Here is a 16,026-nt window from a genome sequence, read left to right as displayed (position 1 = left end):
GTACATGTGAGCGGTTCTATGTTCCCTATGGACGTGATGTTGTCATCACTGTCACTGTGGACATCAGTCAGTTTTGACAGGAGACAGGTGTATCTCTCTCCAATGAGCATGTGTGTGTGTGTGTGCGTGCACGCATGTACAGTTTGTGTGTGTGTGTGTGTGTGTGTGTGTGTGTGTGTGTGTTTGTGTGTATGTGTGTGTCCGTCATTCATTCTTGTCTTATCTCCGGCAGAGATGGAGAAGCAGTGTAAGATTGAGAACCTGTTTGTGACGTGGCAGCAGAGGTCAGCCCAGTCCAACATGCCCATATCGGTGAGTCTCCCCTCTTAAACACACACACACACACACACACACAACACACACATTCTTACTCAAATCAACATGTTCATATCTTTCCTTGTCATCAAATGAGACGCATGTACACACACTCCTTCCCCAGTCTCTTTTTTCAAATCGTTTTTTTTTTCTTTTACAAATACACGCACACACACACACACGCTAGGGGTGTGAATCTCTCATGTAAAAGACGATACGATTCACATCTAGATACATGGGCACGATTCGATACAAGAAAAGATACATGTTCATAAAAAAAAACGATTCAGTACGATTCGATGCAGTTCAAGAATGGAAAGCATTCTGAAAGATTTTTTATCATTTGCTCAAGGTGCACATTCATTTTATATTATCAGTTATCATGGTCATGGTTGTCAATTAGGGAAAAAAATGTGTGAATATGATTATCTAAACTGAGGTTTGTTTCATATACTGTATTGAAATGAAAAAAGAATAGTCTACATTTCAGTCAAACACAGCAGCCAAATACAATTTTTTTTATAGATTTTATAGAGTTATATCTGATTGTTTTCATGGAGCTGTAGCCTTGTTGAGGTAAGACAATACCGAAATAAAATAAAACAGTGCTTAAGACACTCTTGGCCTTTTCTCATATAGCCTACAAGAATAAAATAGGCCTACATATCAATGAACTCTCTGGGTTTATTTTGTTCCAACGGTAGACCTAATGCAGAAACCTATAATGCCACATGTCTGAGTGAATATGAACAAAATAATTGGCTTATAATTTGTGCATCGTTTTACCAAGGGCCAAATTATTATTTAACATTAAGGAAATCCCTTCATCAAACGTAAGGCTATACTCTACAGACTATCGTTGCTGTTTAGTGTTTAATTTCGCGCTGGATTTTGAAAAAAAAAAAGAGTAAAAACTGTAAAACAAACGACCGAGTGCGAGTTGTCACATGCTTAAGTTGCAGTAGATGTATGGGTAATGAGGTCATTTGACAACTTTGGGCAATGAATGTAGCCAAAAACGAACTGCATTACCCACAATTCCGTGCCACGTATAGTTTCAAAACCGGACGTGGGATAAACGCGCTGCTTGGAACGTAAATGAGAGTCTGAGCGAACAGAAAAGCTTGTGAACCGATTCGTAACAATTAAATCGATATAACGACCGGTTCATTTCAGTTTTATTCCGATACGGGGCTTCACGGATCGATGTAGCCGTATCTTACACGTTAAAAATGGATACCGATACGTATCAGTTAATCTTTACACCATACCTGTCAACCTTACGCATGTCAGTTATGTAATCCACCAGCTGCCTGCCTGCAGCCTACTTTGCCTACTTCTAAAACGCCAAAGCTGCTTGCTGTCGGATTTGGTTCCGAGGGAACAAGTTCAGTGTATCAACAACACTCAATAACAGTTTATGTGATGTGTTAATCAATTAAATTCCCAACAATTTCACAACAGCTAGTTCTGGAGTAGGCCATTCAACTAGCCCGCTTGCTTACGACGAGACTCAGGCTGCGCAGTTGGCACCCGCTTCCTTATTTGGGTTTTGGGTTGCCAGGTTTTAGCCTATGACAAAACAGTTGAAATTGAAACTGAGTGATTGTGTATGTGTAGGGTGTATTTCATACACAATCTGACAACCTGAATGGATCAATGATTTTAAAATTAAGTTTGATGGCCATCCATGCAAATTACGGGAGTTTTCCGAGAGAAATAACAAACGGGAGGGTGCTGGGAGATGACCTTGAAATACGGGAGAAACCCGGGAAAAACGGGAGTGTTGACAGGTATGCTTTACACCCCTAACACACGCGCACACACATACACACACACACACACACACACACACCACACGCACACACACAAACAAATATATAGATACAGGCCCATACTCCTCATGTAACTTGCACCATGTTATACACACATCTATATGTAAATGCATTCAAACACGTTCCATTATTTCACATCCACACAGTGCCACAGGGCTGTCAGTCACTCATTCACACAATTCCAAAAACAACACACACCTGCAACATGCCACGCTGTGCACACACACACACACACACACACACACACACACACACACACACACACACACACACACACAGACTCACATCTCAGGAATATCTCTGTCTCATTTTAACAAATTCACACACACACACATACACCTCTAAATATATCTCATCCTTGCATTTGGTCTCACAGCTTCAAGAGCTGCTAAATTGACTTTGTCCCTTGTGAACTCCACATTTACAATTTTCTCTCTCTCTCTCTCTCTTTTTTTTTCTTTCTTTCTTTCTTTCTTTCTTTCTCTCTCTCTCTCCCTCTCTCCCTCCCCTTATTCGGATGCGATGAGAAGTAACAGTGTTTGCATGGTTGCTGCCTGTCACAGTGGAAACCCTGAGATTGCTCTTCATTTGACAGCCAGAGAAATGACCAGTTAGCCCCGAGTACCCTAATGACCAGTTAGCCCTGAACACCCAAATGACCAGTTAGACCCGAGTACCCTAATGACCAGTTAGCCCTGAACACCCAAATGACCAGTTAGCCGCGAGCACCCAAATGACCGGTTAGCCCCGAGCACCCAAATGTCCAGTTAGTGCCGAGCACCCAAATGACCAGTTAGCCCTGAACACCCAAATGACCAGTTAGCGCCGAGCACCCAAATGCCTGTGAAGAGCCTTGGGGTGGTTGGTGGGTTGGTGAGGTGGCATAGGTGGTGGTGGTGGTGGTGATTGGCTGATTGGAGCTTATAAATGTGTAATGATAATCCAAACCTGTGCTGTGTGTGTGTGTGTGTGTGGGCGTGTGTGTGTGGGCGTGTGTGTGTGTGTATGTGTGGGTGTGTATGTGTGTACGTATGTGTGGGTGTGCACTCAGCATGCAGAGACTGCACTGCACTGCACCACTCCAACTCACCCTTTGCTCTTTGAGTGTGACCCTGGTCAAATATTGACATTGTATCCAAGCTCACATACACAAACACACACACACACATACGCACACACACACACAGACAGAGCACAGCAAAGACACACACATGCACACACACTCTTACACACACTGCCACTCGCACTCAGACTCTGACATCCACTCTGGTCTGCTGGTATTCATATGAACACACCCCTGTGAACACACACGCACACCTGCTCACTCACTCGCTAACTCACCAGTTACAGATGAGCGTCTTAATTGGTACATGGAAGTAGTCATGCTAATGCTTACATGTGTGCGCACACACACACACACACACACACACACACACACACACACACACACACACACACACACACACACACACACACACACACAAGCACACACCAGATCCTCCTACTGCCAGTGTAATGAGATGAGGAGGGGAAATGAGCATTAACATGTGTACGCCTGGTCACACACACTCCCTCTCCCTTTCCCTGTCTCTCTCTGCCTCCCTCTTTCTCTCTCCCTCATTCTCTCTTTCCCTCTCTCTCTCTCTCTCTCTCTCTCTCTCTCTCTCTCTGTCTGAAGCTACCTTGTACATCAGTCTGCCTGTCTTCCCCCTCAACTACATCGATCCATCTCCACCTGGAGATCCATGCGGGTCCTCCCATGTTTCAGGGGCCCACCCCCCAAGGCCCCTGCAGCAAATGGCCCTTGATAGTGGGGACACACTCTCATGTGGCCCTGGCCTCTTGATAAATTAATAGCTCATGTGTAAAGTGAATGGAGCGGCTCGTATGTGGAAGATGGATATGTTAATGATGGTGACATGACACATGACACGCACGCCCACACACACACACACACACACACACACACACACACACACAAATGCATGGTGTTCACACAGGGGCCGTGATGAGCGTGTGTGACAGTCGTACGCATCTGTCCCACTCGGGGGAGCTTAACTGACATGATGGACACGAGCGATTCTTCATCCATGTGTCTGTCGACAACAGCACTGGCATTTGCCTTGAAAAGGCATGATGGAATACAGTGTGTCACAGTGATTGTGTGTGAATTGTATGCTTCCTGGGTTGTGTGTGTGTGTGTGTGTGTGTGTGTGTGTGTGCACCTAGGGGTAAAGGTTTGGCGCCTGATGTTTGTTCTTGAAAACCCCGAGACCTTCTCTGAGGCTGTTCTTGTGTGTTATATGTCTGCGTATGTGCATGTCATTCATGCGTGTGCGTGTGTGTGCGCGCGTGCGTGTGTGTGTGTGTGTGTGTGTGTGTGTGTGTGTGTGTGTGTGTTCCACAGGTGGCAGATCTGGACACTCTGAAGCAGTCGTCTCGGCTGGTGCACTACTGTGCTACTCCGCTGCTCTTTGACCCCATCTTCCGCAAACAGATCCATGAGGAGCAGACCGTCCAGCAGCCGCCTGTCAAGGTGACTGTGACTGTCATCACACACACACACACACACACACACACACACACACACACACACATCCATATATTCACAGGAGATGGACCAGCCACCGGTCAAACTGTCACATCACTAATGCTATTCAAACACGGTCAAAGACACACACACACACACACACACACACGCACATTGCAGGTCTGACTAACTTTATGCACTCACAGCCCACACACACACACACACACACACACACACACACACACACACATAGCCTTGTGTCAAAGGGACTGCTGTCTGACACTATCAGACCTCTCTGTCTAGCTCTTTCTTACACTCACACACACAGACACACACACACACACACACTCATACCCACACTCACACATACAAGGTGACTCATCTCACTCTCTTCCATACACTCTGAGACACACACACTCGCAATCACAGCAGGAAGTCCAGTGACCGGTTGTGTTTATCTTGACCAACTCTCTGGTATTCACACACACATGAGAGAAAGTGGGCCTTGAGAGGCAGCGGTCATTCAACTGGCACCCTCTCCTTTAACTTAAAGTAGGTCAGTTTGAAGAAATGCCACAGATGTCGATTGTTAAGGGATACAGCCTCGTGTTCAATGTTGACGAGTTAGGTGATGTGGTCATTGAATGAATGACATACCACACATGGAGCTGTAAGCTTTGACAAACTCCATAAGAAGTGCCTTTTCCCTGAATCTTTAGACTGCACTTCTGCGCCGTAGGTCTCCAGTACAGCCAATAAAGCTCTCTGAGGTTTCTGATTTTCTAACTACCGACTCTCTCTTTAGTTAGGTACAAACATTGTGTGTGGTGTTTTGCAAAATGTGTTTTAGGAAATTGAAAACTGAGTCAAACACTGAGAATTAGTGTGGTTTTGCAGATTTGTTGTGGGGTTATGGTGTTTGAAAGACATGTTTTGTGACATTTGTGTGACAAGCAAATATTTAGTGTGTAAGCAGCTGAAAAAACTGTAAAAAGGCAGTTTTTGATGATTGGGTGAGCTTTGTTCGAAGCCATTATAAAACAATCTGCAGACTAACAACTGTGATTGCATTATATCAGAATTACCGTGCCAAACTGCCAAACTCCGTAGCTGCATCTCTGCATCTCTCTGTGTCTCTCTGCGTCTCTCTGCGTCTCTCTGCGTCTCTCTGCGTCTCTCTGTGTCTCTCTGCGTCTCTCTGCGTCTCTCTGCGTCTCTCTGCGTCTCTCTGTGTCTCTCTGTGCCTCTCTGTTTTATACCAAACAGCACCCTCCAAGTGCTCATCAACCACTGACTGACTACGGCCTCTTTGGGGCTCATTGCTTTATTTAGTCTGTTACAAAGTCTAAATCTTTGTTCTTTCCTGCTGTTCAGAACTGTGTAATTGTGTGATTGCCTGAAGTGTAGAGGTGTACGCACATCTATATGGATTCTACAGGTGCTGGATACTAGGAATACTGAGTAAAACAAAAGAAGAGATATCCGCACACTGTGTCTAAAGCTCCCAGTTTAATGGTGGGCGATACACAACGTTTCGACCACTCAGGTCTTCGTCTCTTCTTTTGTTTTAATTGTGTGATTGCGTCTCCCCCCCCCACCACATCGTGCTCCCAGCGGCGGCACAGGTCCAGCGACTCGGCGGCGTCGGGCCGGGACCGCAGCTACAGCACGGACTCGGCGGAGACGCTGCCCAGCCGCCTGCGGGAGGAACCCTGGCTGCAGGACATCTCCAACACCTTCCTGCAGCAGTACGTCCAGTACCTGCAGAGCATGGGCTTCATCCTGGTGCAGGTGCGGCCGCAGTCCCCCGCACGCAGGTACGTGGCACGCCAGCCAGAGGCTACTGTGCGCCAGCAGACTGACGACAATATTTGAAAAGTTTGGTTCCAAAACGCTATAGACCCTTTCAACAATAAAAACAAAAACAATGCTTGAACGTTCTATTTGGTTCCCAATCTACTTCCTCTGCATTAAGATAACATATGGAATGTTAAAACGGAAGCCTTGTGGGGCCAACTATGATGCTGATAATGGAACTCTCTTGAAAGGGTCTATATCTCCGTTTTTTAAAAACATTAAAAAGTCAGGCTATTTAATTGTGTATTTCAGGTAATATAAATCAAATTGAATCACAATTCTACTGAACTTACTTGGAAAACAAAATGTAAAAAATATATTTATGAAAATTCATTAAAATGGTGCATATAGCGTTTTGGAGCCAAACTCTTCATTTCAAGCTTACTTCAAAATGTACCTACTTCACTGGCAGATAAAGTTTTAATGTTTTAATTTAAGAAGATTTTGACTTATTTTAAGTCACATAATCTTACAAGAAATATCAAAGTATATATCTTTATACTAAAAACAATACTAACTAGATTTGTTTTATCTTAATATAAGATTATAACACTTGTTAAGATATCATTTGTTGCAGTGGGGACAGGGGGGTTGTGTCAAGAGTTCAAGTGCACTGATCTGGGTTTGCAAAATATGTATGGGGGGGGGAGGGGGGTTCACTGTTGTTAAGGTAGGGCAGGGTAAGGTAAGGTAAATTTGCTGTCTGAAACGATTTAGTTTGTAATGTGGAGCACTGGCATCATGTGCAGCATGGGTATTGGTCATCATGTTTTAGACATGCAGCTCAATAAAAACAAATCATTATTATATCCAAGGTCTTCTTGTCCAAAGACACTGCTTACTCCAATTAAAAGCCAATGTTGTGCTCTGCAGAAAAACGTTCAACGCTTAAAATATACTGATCCATTACTCATGGGACCTTTCTTTCCCTGGTGCGCCTTGCCTTAACAATGTATCAAACTTCATTTGGAACGCGCAAAAATAAAATAGTTTTAATGACCAGCTACAAACAGATTTTTGTTGTAGAGCATTTAGAATCTGCACAAAGGGTGGGTTAGCGTATGATGTCATGGTTTATTTTATTTCATTCGTTTGAACGAACAGCAGCACAACGCAGAGCATGTGTTCTATGAGAACACAGAGCATGTTTTCTATGAGAACACAGAACACGTTTTCTATCTGAGAACATAGTTTCTATTCCCCCCACCCCCAGCCTGGCCTTTTAAAGTGGCCTCTTGAACAGCAAAAACAACTAAGCAATTGATGTGGGTGATGTGGTGATATGCAAGTGTAATGATACATGCAGTGGTGCATCATGGGTCCTTTTTGAAAGCTTTAGAAATTAAGTTGCTGTTTTTTTTTTTTTTTTTTTTGTCTTGTGGTTTGTGGAGGTCACAGTAAATGATCTAATGCATTCTGGGAGTCCGGTTGCACGACTCCAAGCTCCTCATGACACATGTGTGATGTGATGCCAGTGGACATGCTGCAGATGCTGCTGGTGTGTGTGTGTGCATGTGTGCGTGTGTGCGTGTGTGTCCAGTGTGGCTGTAGATTGTGATTCATTCTATCATTACTGTAGCCTTGTGTGTGTGTGTGTGTGTGTGTGTGTGTGTGTGTGTGTGTGTGTGTGTGTGTGTGTGTGTGTGTGTGTGTGTGTGTGTGTGTGCGTGCGTGTGTGTCCAGTGTGGCTGTAGATTGTGATTCATTCTATCATTACTGTAGCCTTGTGTGTGTGTGTGTGTGTGTGTGTGTGTGTGTGTGAGAGTGTGTGCGTCTGTATGTTTGTGTCTTTTCTGGGCTAGGGAGGGTCAGTTCTGACCTACAGTAGGGTTGTTTAGCCTGAGGAGCTGAACTAGCTGTCCTTTGTGCCATCAGCTACACTCATTTGTGGCATGTGGCTTTCTCATCCTCTCTTTCTCATCCTCTCTTTCTCTCTCGCTCTCTTTTTCATCATCTCTTTCTCTCTCACTCTCTTTCTCATCCTCTCATTCTCTCACTCTCTTTCTCATCCTCTCATTCTCTCACTCTCTTTCTCATCCTCTCATTCTCTCACTCTCTTTCTCATCCTCTCATTCTCTCACTCTCTTTCTCATCATCTCATTCTCTCACTCTCTTTTTCATCATCTCTTTCTCTCACTCTCTTTCTCATCCTCTCATTCTCTCACTCTCTTTCTCATCCTCTCATTCTCTCACTCTCTTTCTCATCCTCTCATTCTCTCACTCTCTTTCTCATCCTCTCATTCTCTCACTCTCTTTCTCATCCTCTCATTCTCTCACTCTCTTTCTCATCCTCTCATTCTCTCACTCTCTTTCTCATCATCTCATTCTCTCACTCTCTTTTTCATCATCTCTTTCTCTCTCACTCTCTTTCTCATCATCTCATTCTCTCACTCTCTTTTTCATCATCTCTTTCTCTCTCACTCTCTTTCTCATCCTCTCATTCTCTCACTCTCTTTCTCATCATCTCATTCTCTCACTCTCTTTTTCATCATCTCTTTCTCTCTCACTCTCTTTCTCATCATCTCATTCTCTCACTCTCTTTTTCATCATCTCTTTCTCTCTCACTCTCTTTCTCATCCTCTCATTCTCTCACTCTCTTTCTCATCCTCTCATTCTCTCACTCTCTTTCTCATCCTCTCATTCTCTCACTCTCTTTCTCATGTCTTATACTTTTCTGTTATTTTTTTTCCTTTCCTTTTTCTATCTGTCATCATCTCTGCTCGTCTCTCTCTCTCTCTCCCCCTCTCTTTTTCCCTCACCCCCCCTTCCCTTCTCTCCTTTCATTCTGTCTCTCTCTCCCTTATTCCACCCCCCCCCCCCCTCTCTCTCTCTCTCCCTCTCCCCCTCTCTCTGTGCAGTATTGCGCGAGCTCGAGCAGCCATGCTTAGCTCTCTGTCCACGGAGGGCAGAGGCTCCTTCTCCTCCTTCTCCTATAACAAGCAAAAGAGCAACGAAGACAGCCCCAAGGTGACATATACACACATACACACACACACACACACACACACACACACACACACACACACACACACACACACACACACACACACACATCCATGAAAAAACACACATGCACACACATGTACTGTACATTGTATCCATGAACAAACACTCGCATATCTGTGACACACACACACACACACACACACACACACACACACACACACACACATACACATATTTGCTCAACCAAAAACATGTATTCATGAACACTCACCTATACATCTATACATGGTTCTCACACACACACACACACACACACTCACATGCACACATACACATATACTGTATGCTCATGTTTCATGTTTGCACATACACCTGTATCCATGAATAAACAGGAATATATTTGTGAATCAATACATACATACACATACACACACACACACACACATACACACACATACAATGTCTCACACAGCCTCTAGGTGAACCCCCCATTACCTTTCTAAATCACTTAATTCCATTTACTCTTATATTCACACACACACACACACACACACACACACACACACACACACACACACACACACACAGTACATCTCCACAGTTCCATGTAGCCTTTTCTTTCTCTCTGCAGCAGACTAGTAGATCAAACACTACCACCTACTGCTTCCACACACACACACACACACACACACACACATTCACTCTCTCATTCATTAATGTATCATCCACACACTTATACACACTGCCCTGTGTGTGTGTGTGCGTTTGTGTGTGTGTGTGTGCCTTTTTTACCTCCCCTTTGCAGCAGCAGAGCAGCGGATCAGGAACTACCATCTACCACCTCCAGAGGGCGCTGCCTGGAGGGATTGTGCTGATGGAGCTTGCCTTCCAGGTAAAACGGTGCTCACACACACACACACACACACACACACACACACACATACAGGCATACTGTCACATAGTCACACAGTCTCTCTGTCACACACACACACACACACACACACACACACACACACACACAAGTGACACACATCCAGATGGGTAGTATGAGCTCGGCAGGGGTCTGCGGAGAGGGAGCTGAGAGTCTGACTGTGAGGGAAATGGTCTGTGTTTATCTCAGTGACTCCCTGTCTGTGGCCTCCACTCCCAGGCTTTTTACATGGATTAATATTTAACACACACACACACACACACACACACACACACACACACACACACACACACACAGGAGGAGGCACGCAGAGGATCAGGAAATACCTGAGCCCTGCTGTCTGTGTGATTTCCATCCCTCCCCTCTCTCCCTCTCTCCTTCCCTCTATTCCTCCATGTCTATACCTCTTTTCTCTCCCTTTCTGTTCATGTCTGCCTCCTCCCTCCCTTCCTCCCCCCCCCCAATTTCTGCCATTCTCAATTTATATAGGCTTTACTGGCATGGCTATTAACTTCTTTCTTCTTTCTCTCTCTCTCTCTCTCTCTCTCTCTCTCTCTCTCTCTCTCTCTCTCTCTCTCTCTCTCTCTCTCTCTCTCTAGGGATGTTACTTCTGTGTGAAGCAGTATGCACTGGAGTGCTCACGCATCCCAATGGGACAAACGGTTAATTCCCAGGTAACATCACTGCTTGTGCCTCAGTGTGTGTCTGTGTGTGTGTGTGTGTGTGTGTGTTGCTCTCAAGGGTTTTGGGTAATCTGATTGCTCTTGTGCTGTCTATCTGCTCCTGCTCAGGGATAGTGGGAGAGTGTGTATTTTACACTCACACACACACACACACACACACACACACACACACACACACACCAGTCCAGCATGTCCCTGTGTCAACAGCACCCTCCTAGGACAGAGTATCTGTCCATCTTCTTGCCTGTCACTACTCTCTATTCTTTCATCTTTCTCCATGTATTTTATTACCAACGTATTTTCCCACCAACGTAATAACCCAATAATTGTTACGTTTACAGGAAGTTATTGCATTGGTGGGAAGGTTAAAAAAGTTAATGTAATCACTTCTCACCAATGTAATAAATCACTGATTTAGTGAAATGATATCTGTTTTTATCAATTGTAAGGGTATAGTTGTCAACAACTGTCACCATGTAAACCAATCTCATGACCATAAAGCTTTTTACCCCCTTTACTTGTTTACTTTACTATGATCCAGGCAAAGCTAGACAGACAGGTCCCTGACTCTTTATACAAAGTTGCTTTGGCAGCCATTGTGTTTCGGCCTTCTCTTCGTTTTTAAATGAGAGGGAGTACAGATGCAGCCAACACTATAGGCTACACATTACAAGACACCCTCGAAAGGCATAATTGTGGAATAGAGGAATTAAAAAGGAAATAGTCCTGATAGTCCTTTGTCAACTGACATGAACGTTGTTTTGTATGGTTAAGAATAATGCTGCTGATGGTCACTTTTGGGCCCACACCGTCGACTTCAAGGCACCTACAGTAAAGAACCTTAACCCAAACCATAACCCTTGACTAACCCTAGCGCCATCCAGGCAGCGCTGCCTTGAAGTCGACAGTGGGGGCCCAAAAGACCATAAATCCTGATAGTCTTTTGTCAACGGACATGAAGGTTGCTGTGTGTGGTTAAGAACATGCTCCTAACTTTTGAATCAATCATATTTTTTTTTTTCTGTCAACCAAGACCCTAAATGACATGGGTACAATCACAAATGCTCGACTGAATATTTACTGGGCACACAGGAAAACTTCAGCATAGTTATTTCCATTTAAGGCAAGCTTTGCTCAAGATGACTGGCCGACTCTCAGCAATCAACTAAAGCGTGGGACAGTCCTGTTATCTTTTATAGACAATAGGAACACTTGTCCTTTTCCCTCCATATGTTAAGACGCAGCATCATGTTTGTGTGTCTGAATGTTGCTAAAAAAGGAGAACATGGCAAGCGTTCCTTCTAACAGTCATTTGGACTCCCACGGGTCTTTTAAAAGCCGTGAAAATGTATGAAAATGAGGGGGGAAATCAAGGCTTAGACATAAATAGACATAAATAGACATAGGTAATTAAAAGTGTTTGAGTTTCTATGTTCTGTTAGAGAAGGCAAGAGAACTACTTTGTCTGCCATCACTGAAACATAGCACTACTGATAAGCATGGACACATTCAAGCCTTTCTCTTTTGGGTAAGGCTATTTGCACCCCTGGTACAATTAGCAGTGTATGCTATTCGTACCCAGGTGCAATTAGAAGTGAATTCTATTCGTACCCCGGTGCACACAGCAATATGTTCTATTAATACTTGGTATTAATAGTCTGGTACAAATGTCAGTGTATGCTATTTGCACCCCTGTGCATTTACTCTGGCATATTGATCACACAATGTAATTTTTTTTTAAAAATGAGCAACATTTTTTTTCGGGGGGGGGCGGGCGGGGTTCAACTTCCCATAGTCTGGAGTGAGACTATCGTCGATTTCATGCAAGATTGATAGGCAAGTCATTGGCCTCTCTTTGTGCTATTTTTGAAGACCTACCTATCAGTTGTTTCTGAGGGCGGGCTTTATCACTTTCTGTTACGCATAGCCTGCCTGCTATGGTCTGCAGCAGCGATATGACCAAGGAAAAAAAGAAATGTTAGCTAACAAACACGGGCCACATGCTACACTCTCTCTGACTATAAACTCAAGGTAAAACATCATATTGTTAGGATACTTTTCTCTTGCCCTCGGTGGGTTAAATGAAAGACTTGCTGAGGTTAGGTTAACAAGTGTTTACTCGCAAATTCACATTCACGCAGCTGGCCGTTTTGAATTGCTTTGCGAAACAAAACGACTCTGCACTGAGTGCGATTGTGAATTTAGCTCGGCTTAATAGTTTAATATTGTCTTGGAAAGTTATTGCTTGTTCACAAGTTATTTCATTTAGCATTATATTTTCCATGTGTTGATGGTTAAGTACACGTTAAAAACGGATACAGATATGTATCGGTTAATCTTTACACCCCTAGTACTAACCCATGTCTTTGACCACTGCACTATCTACTTCCACAACAAGAGGGGTGTTTGCAGATAAACCTATAGTTTATAGGCCTGTGCGTCATATTCACAAAATTTCTGTTGACTAACAAACTGAAGGTTGTACTGAATGAAGATTATGAAAATAAAACACAACTTTTCAATCTAAAAGTTAATTTGAACAGATATTGGTGCCGAAACCTTTCAGAATTCTTCACTTTCTGCTGACGAAAAAATCAATGTCCGCCATGTTTTTTGTGCACGTGAGCAACGTCTTTTTGTTGTTATGTCATAGGGTGTGAATAGCTCAGCTGTGTGGCCAAGGCTATTCGTACCAGGGGTGTAAATAGACACTCCGTTCTCTTTTTTAAATGTTGTTCCTGAGTTTCTGTAAAGCATAAAATTGTTGTTAACAATTAACCTTGATTCATGTCTTAAACTGTTGGGTCTTTGAATTTGAGGGAATTGGACCAGGGAAATCCTTGAAAAGTCAATGAATTTTAAGAAGGTGTGGGGACATTGGGTCAGATTAAATCTCTTTGACAGTGTACATGGTTCAAACTGATTAACGGTAAAATAGCAGACAAAGAGCACAACATTAGTTTTTTTCTGAAGGACCACTTTTCATTTATTTTCCCTGTAGAGCTGAGAGGTTTCCTGAAACCTACAAATAACTGAACTACACAAACTAGTCAAGTTTCTCTTTAACCCTTGTAAGGTGTTTGGGTCTGTGGGACCGTTTTCAATGTTTGCTAAAAGAAAAATCATGCTATTTATTATTTCTTCAAAGTCATACTCATTGGCCTTGTCTCATTTTCTGTGAAGAGCATAAAAGATAACTTATTTTCAATGACTGCACATGGTACACCCCCCCTTCACATAACTATTACACATGAGGTGTTCGGATCTACTGGACCCGAGTGTAAAAATTGTAGGTGCTATGTACCTTAACTGTGTCCTCATCCTAACTGGGCCTGCGTTGTGTGTGTGTCTGTGTGTGTCTGTGTGTGTCTGTGTGTGTCTGTGCGTCTCTGTGTGTGTCTGTATGTGTGCGTGTCTTAGTGTACATGTCTGTGTGCGAGAATATGGTCTTTCTGCTCCTGCTATTTTCCACACAAAGTCACAAAATTGAATTCAATCACACTTACCTGTTCTGATTAAGTTCTAACAAATAAGCACCAATAATGACAAAATATCTTGTTTCTATTTTTTCACCTTTTTTATAATAGAATTTTCTAATTTTCTCACAAAAAACGAAAAAGATCATATGATCATAAAAATGATTTCACAGGGGTAAATGGCAAATATGAACCATAAATCATGTCTATATCATTGGTAATTAAGCTAAAGTAAACATCTGTTAAGTATTTTTACAAATTGTTTGTGCTGTATTAATTTAACAGCCTAAAAATGTGGTGGGTCCACCAGACCCGGGAAAATATGCTGTGTAACAAAAATATGCTTACAAGACACTTACGTAACAAAAAACACCTTACAAGGGTTAAAACACAATGTTATTACATTGAACTAACACTTTTTGCCACAGCAATGCATTTATCTAACAGAGTTATGTAAGATGAAGATTGGTTTAGATGGTGACAGTTGTTGACAACTATACCCTTACAATTGATTAAAACAAATATCATTTCACTAAATCAGTAATTTATTACTTTGGTTGGGAAGTTATTACATTAACTGTTTTTAACCTTCCCACTAACGTAATAACTGCCTGCAAACGTAATAATTATTATGTTATTAGGTTGGTGGGAAGTTATTACGTTGGTGGGTGTTCCACTCCCTCCCTCCATCTTTCATCTCCCTCTTTCCCCCTCTCTCTCATTCTCTCTATTTGTCCTTCTTTCTTATCTATCACTCTATCTCCCTCCCTCTCTCCTGCGCTTTCTCTCCCTCTTCTATCTCACTTCTATCTCTCTCTCTTTCTCCTTCATTCCCTCTCTCTCCCCCCTCTCTCTCCGTCTCCCTGGTGCTCTCTCTCTCTCTCTCTCTCTCTCTCTCTCTCTCTCTCTCTCTCTCTCTCTGTGCCTGTCTGAGGGGAGGCGTTTAGGCTGAAGTGTTTCCAGGTTGGCTGTGAATGCTGTGTAATTAACTGTAAATATTTGTAAATGACTGCTATGTTTGCTGCGCGTCTCCAGCTGTTGCCCCCCACCGGGAGGCAATGCTGCTTCTCTTTTTTTTTTTTCCCCCTTTTCCTCCCGTTTTTTTTCTCTCTCTTCGTCCTCTTGGTCTCACCTCCCCCTCTTCTCTTCGTGGGAAAACCCCATAAGGTGTCTCTCTTCCACAGCTGCTGTGGGTAGTTATTTTTATTTTTTTTTTTTTTTTTTTTTTTTTGTGTTTTTTTTTTCCCTTTCCTTGATTCTTGGTGTTCTAGCCAATGTTTGCCATGCTTGCTGAAGGGACATGTAACATGTACAAGGGACAATGACTACCATCATGCTGTGTGTTTGTGTTGGTGTGTTTAATGCTTCCGTCTGTGCCTATGGTGTACTGCTGAGGTGACTGCCTCCTCTGGTGTGTTTTGAGCCGTGAGGCAAAAGCTTTAAAGATCAAGCC

The 16,026-nt window shown here is 43.2% G+C and overlaps 1 protein-coding gene across 7 annotated transcripts in view; it reads left to right on the top strand.

Annotated features, from left to right (window-relative positions):
• szt2 (SZT2 subunit of KICSTOR complex) overlaps nt 1–16,026 on the top strand; it is a 127,468-nt gene that overhangs the window by 81,067 nt on the left and 30,375 nt on the right. For 6 of the 7 annotated variants that reach the window (XM_042057768.1, XM_042057763.1, XM_042057765.1 and 3 more), the window contains 6 exons: nt 233–312; nt 4,558–4,686; nt 6,295–6,497; nt 9,396–9,504; nt 10,289–10,375; nt 11,014–11,088. In XM_042057768.1, the coding sequence (XP_041913702.1) occupies nt 233–312; nt 4,558–4,686; nt 6,295–6,497; nt 9,396–9,504; nt 10,289–10,375; nt 11,014–11,088 (683 nt within the window). The remainder of the gene's footprint in view (nt 1–232; nt 313–4,557; nt 4,687–6,294; nt 6,498–9,395; nt 9,505–10,288; nt 10,376–11,013; nt 11,089–16,026) is intronic. The other variant, XM_042057764.1, reaches the window with a different exon arrangement.

Source organism: Alosa sapidissima, chromosome 12, assembly GCF_018492685.1.
Source record: "Alosa sapidissima isolate fAloSap1 chromosome 12, fAloSap1.pri, whole genome shotgun sequence".
NCBI lineage: Eukaryota > Metazoa > Chordata > Actinopteri > Clupeiformes > Clupeidae > Alosa > Alosa sapidissima.
The sequence above is the reverse complement of the archived record's forward strand: the minus strand, read 5'-3'. Positions and strand labels throughout refer to the sequence as shown.